The 3,804-nt window shown below is 44.4% G+C and overlaps 1 protein-coding gene across 1 annotated transcript in view; it reads left to right on the plus strand.

Moving 5' to 3' along the window:
• Positions 1-3,804, plus strand: part of HEATR2 (HEAT repeat containing 2) — a gene marked incomplete at its 5' end in the record, with an annotated part of 35,679 nt that overhangs the window by 28,191 nt on the left and 3,684 nt on the right. The window contains one exon of the mRNA XM_008564255.1: positions 2,189-2,392. Within this exon, the coding sequence (XP_008562477.1) occupies positions 2,189-2,392 (204 nt within the window). The remainder of the gene's footprint in view (positions 1-2,188; positions 2,393-3,804) is intronic.

Raw genomic sequence — 3,804 nt, forward strand, 5'->3', positions numbered from 1 at the left:
GAACCCTCGGCGGGAGCGCTGCCGCGCTTCCCAAGCGGCGCACTAGCGCAGTGCGCCACCGAGCCGGCCCGACAGTGGTTTCCTTTATAGAAAATGCTACTTTCTGATTTCTGGTCAAGTCAGTACCGAGTCCAAATGCAGAAACAACAGATAAAATAAAACTAAATAACTAGCATAAGACAAGAAAAGTATGGGAGAGAAAATAAGAGACGTGGAATATAAATCAAGAGGCTCCAACATTTTTGAGTCCCAGGAAAAAAAATGGATGGATGGTGAAGTAATGCTATTGGAAGAGATAGTGACTCAGAATTTTCCAGAACTGAAAACAGACATGAATTTTCAGATTCAAAATACATACTAAGCACTGAACAGGAAAACTGCCTCCTAATAAAATTAAAGTCTTTGTACCTTTCCCACACATTCTTTCAAGTCTGTTTTTTAGTTTTATATTTTTATTTTTGTAGCGACAAAGGTTTTATTTCTACTGACAGTTTTTATGGTTCTGTTTTTGAACATGTTCAACCAATGTGATGTGTTAACTATCAAGATTAGCTGGGATTTTGCTCACTTTTTAAAACAAAAGCCAGCAAAAAGATTGCACATATTTGGGCATTTGTCCTGCAGTTTACTGCAAATTCGTGTATGATTATTTTCATTTAAAAAGGGTTCTTCAGTGGGTTCCTTCATTTTGCAGTGCCAGTTCTGTTTTTATTAAGGTGAGGTGTTTGAAGAATCATTGCCGAGAAGGGAAGGACACCCTGAGACGAGAGCATAAATACCCCCTCTAAGACCTCCCGTGACTGATAAATGCAAACAGCAGGACAGGCCCCAGCATAAGACATCGATTCTGCCTGAGTTAAGCATTGCCCATGAAGGGCAACCTTAAACTAATGCAAAAACGAATTTGCAGGCAGCCTTTTCTGTTTAAAGCTAGAGTTGGGAGTCACTATTATAAAAACAAAACAGTAAATTTTAGCACCATGTAATTCCAAAGTTGGCCTGAGCAAGTGGGAAATACCCTTTTACTCATGTCCTTGCTCTTTGACTTTTGTTAGCTGGCCAGGCTTGGACAAGTCATCAGTGTCTCTGACTCAGTGCCTTCATCCTTGAGATGTGGATAATGATAGCGCATGCCTTGCAGGGCTGTTTGAGGATTAAATGAGGCGATGCTCAGACGCTGCTCAGCAGAGTGCCGGCCCCGCGGTGGTTTCCTCCTTTTCTGTGCCTGTACAAGATTTGTAAGCATGTGTGCCTCCATGCATTTTGTGGCCAGCACCCTCAGGGAAGTGCCTGGACATCTCCCATGAGTTGATCCAGTGGGTTCCTCTCTTGTCAAAGCCCTGCCCTCCTGGCAGGACATCCTGAACTTTGGATGTTTTTCATGGATTTCAGCAAGCTTCCTGGCTTGCTAAGGGTAAAACACACCATGCGCTTATGAAAGCAGCACAGATTCAACTGTGTGTGTGTGTCAGGTGTAGGCAGCTGCTTCTCCCCCTGCCAGTGTTCACCTTCCACACTCAGGTTTTGAGCTTGATCATCTGCGAAGCTCCAGAAGATACACAGTAGTAGGTGCCAGAGATTTTTTTTAAGATTATGTGAGAAAAGTATAAGTTTGATAAAAATCTTATCCATTAAATATAAAAGTTTCCACCGATTAGAGAAGATCATTCTTTTTTCAGCAGCAGAATGGTCTGGTCATGGAGGCTCAGCAGAAACAAAACTGACAACAGTGAGTGATTGTCATGTCACTTGCTCTCAGCTCTGTCCCTGGAGCCCACAGTGGGTGGAGAGCTGGGTCAGCAGCCATGCCGTCTTCTGGTCAGAGAGAATGAGGTGGCCAGTCATGAAGCCTGTTATGACGGGCTTTGAATCTAAGGGTCTCACAGTCAGAGAGGCCCGGGGGCCACCTTACTGGGGGAGGAAATGGCTACAGAGCAGCTCAGGTCTGCTTGCCCACACAGCAAGTGATTATAGGGTCTCAGCAGGGCCTGGGTCCTTCTCCTCCACTCTATCTGCTGCAGGCTAGGGATCCTAGGATACCAGGAGCACCTTGCTTGTGTGGGCTGCAGGTGCATGAATTCTCCCCATGAGGTGTGGGTTTCCTAGGCCCAAGGATGAGTGCTCCCCAGGTGTGGAACTTTATATAGGAAATGTCTGCTCTAGAATCTCTCACACCCCTATCCTGGCCTCCTCCTTCCAGAACTCTTAAAACGTCTAGATGATGTTTCCAATGACGTGAGGCTGGCAGCTGCCTCCACCTTAATTACCTGGCTGAGGTGCATCAAAAGCGCTGATGGAAAGTCTTACTATCAAAGCAACATTCAGTACCTGTATAAAGAACTCCTCGTCCACCTTGATGATCCAGAGAGTGTCATCCAGGGTGCGGTTTTAGGTAAGGTTTGTAAGGACTTGTAATTAATTCTCATACCTGTCTTGAGTGTATTAAAGCAGGTCTTTATAGCTGAGGGTTTGACCGGCTGCACACGAGTGCAGCAATCCAGGTGGTCAGCCCTGGGGCAGAGGTGAGCTCCCTGAGGTCAGCAGTGGGGCCCGTGTACTCCTAAAGTAACTGGCTATCCTAAAGTCTCTTGTCTTGTGGGTTGTAGCCACTAATATTTACTGTAATAGAAATTAAAATTGAGAAAATTTGAAAATATGTTAGTTTAAAATAACAATAGTATATAGTAACACAAATAACACGTTTTTTGGTTTTTTTTTTTGTTTTCCTTTTTGTCTTTTTTACTGACCGGTAACGGGATCGCAACCCCGGTGTCGCGCCCGTACCGGGGACCGGCAACAGGATCGCGACCCTTGGTGTTGCGCCCACACCGCGCTCAGCCAGTGAGCGGGAACCGGTCTCCACATGGGATCCGAACCCTCAGCGGGAGTGCCACCACACTCCCAAGCGGTGCACTCTCCAGTGCGCCACCGGGCCGGCCCCAAGTAACACGTTTCTGAAAAATGTATTTTCAAAAAAATTGGCAAGAAGAATGACATTGTTTTACATTTTTGTGAATCTCTTTAATGGCTAGCTTGATAGAAGACAACTAGATTTCACATCTACTTCTGCATTCAGTCAGTTGTGATATATATATTGTTAGGGCTGAAGTATATGAAAAAAAATCTGGCCTCACCTCTGACTTCATTTATAGTTGGAGAAGAGAAGAGTATTGTAATAGCCTTTTCAGATAATTGTAGCTATTCTTTGATACTACACCAGAAATGAAGAGTAGTAGTTTCCTGAAGGTTTCTCACAGTGCATACTCTGAAACCACAACAAGGAACCTATTACGTTGTTGCTTTGTGTTGCTTCGCCCCCCACGGATTTGTCACCTCACTTCCCCTGGGTGATGGAGCTGCAAAGGATTACTCAAAGCCCATCTCTTCTGAGCAGTGAGAAGCCCTGAAGTGGTTAATCTCCCACTGGAACCCTCAAGTGACAGGGATCCCTTCCTTGGGAAATTAACACCAAATTGGGGTTCTCTTCCTGCATTTATTTTCCAGACCAGGAAGTTACAGGAAGAGAACAAAGGTGGGGTTATAGTTTAACAATATAGGCTGGTAACTTTCAGTAAAACAAGCCAGATGATATTCGAGTAAGGCAATTAAGTGATCTTATCAATACAAGCTTGATCTTAGTAAACATTCCTTCTTATAGCAATTTCTCAGTATCTTTACATAACAATCCGTAACTTGTTTGTCTTTGAGCCAGCAACCTGCTGTGCCACAATTCTTTATCTTATGCCAGAGACTTATAGCCCGAGGAAAATTTCCTATCCTTGCAAGGTCAATATTTGAAACTGC

The sequence above is a fragment of the Galeopterus variegatus genome, unplaced genomic scaffold (genome assembly GCF_000696425.1).
Source record: "Galeopterus variegatus unplaced genomic scaffold, G_variegatus-3.0.2 Scaffold182, whole genome shotgun sequence".
Taxonomy (NCBI): domain Eukaryota; kingdom Metazoa; phylum Chordata; class Mammalia; order Dermoptera; family Cynocephalidae; genus Galeopterus; species Galeopterus variegatus.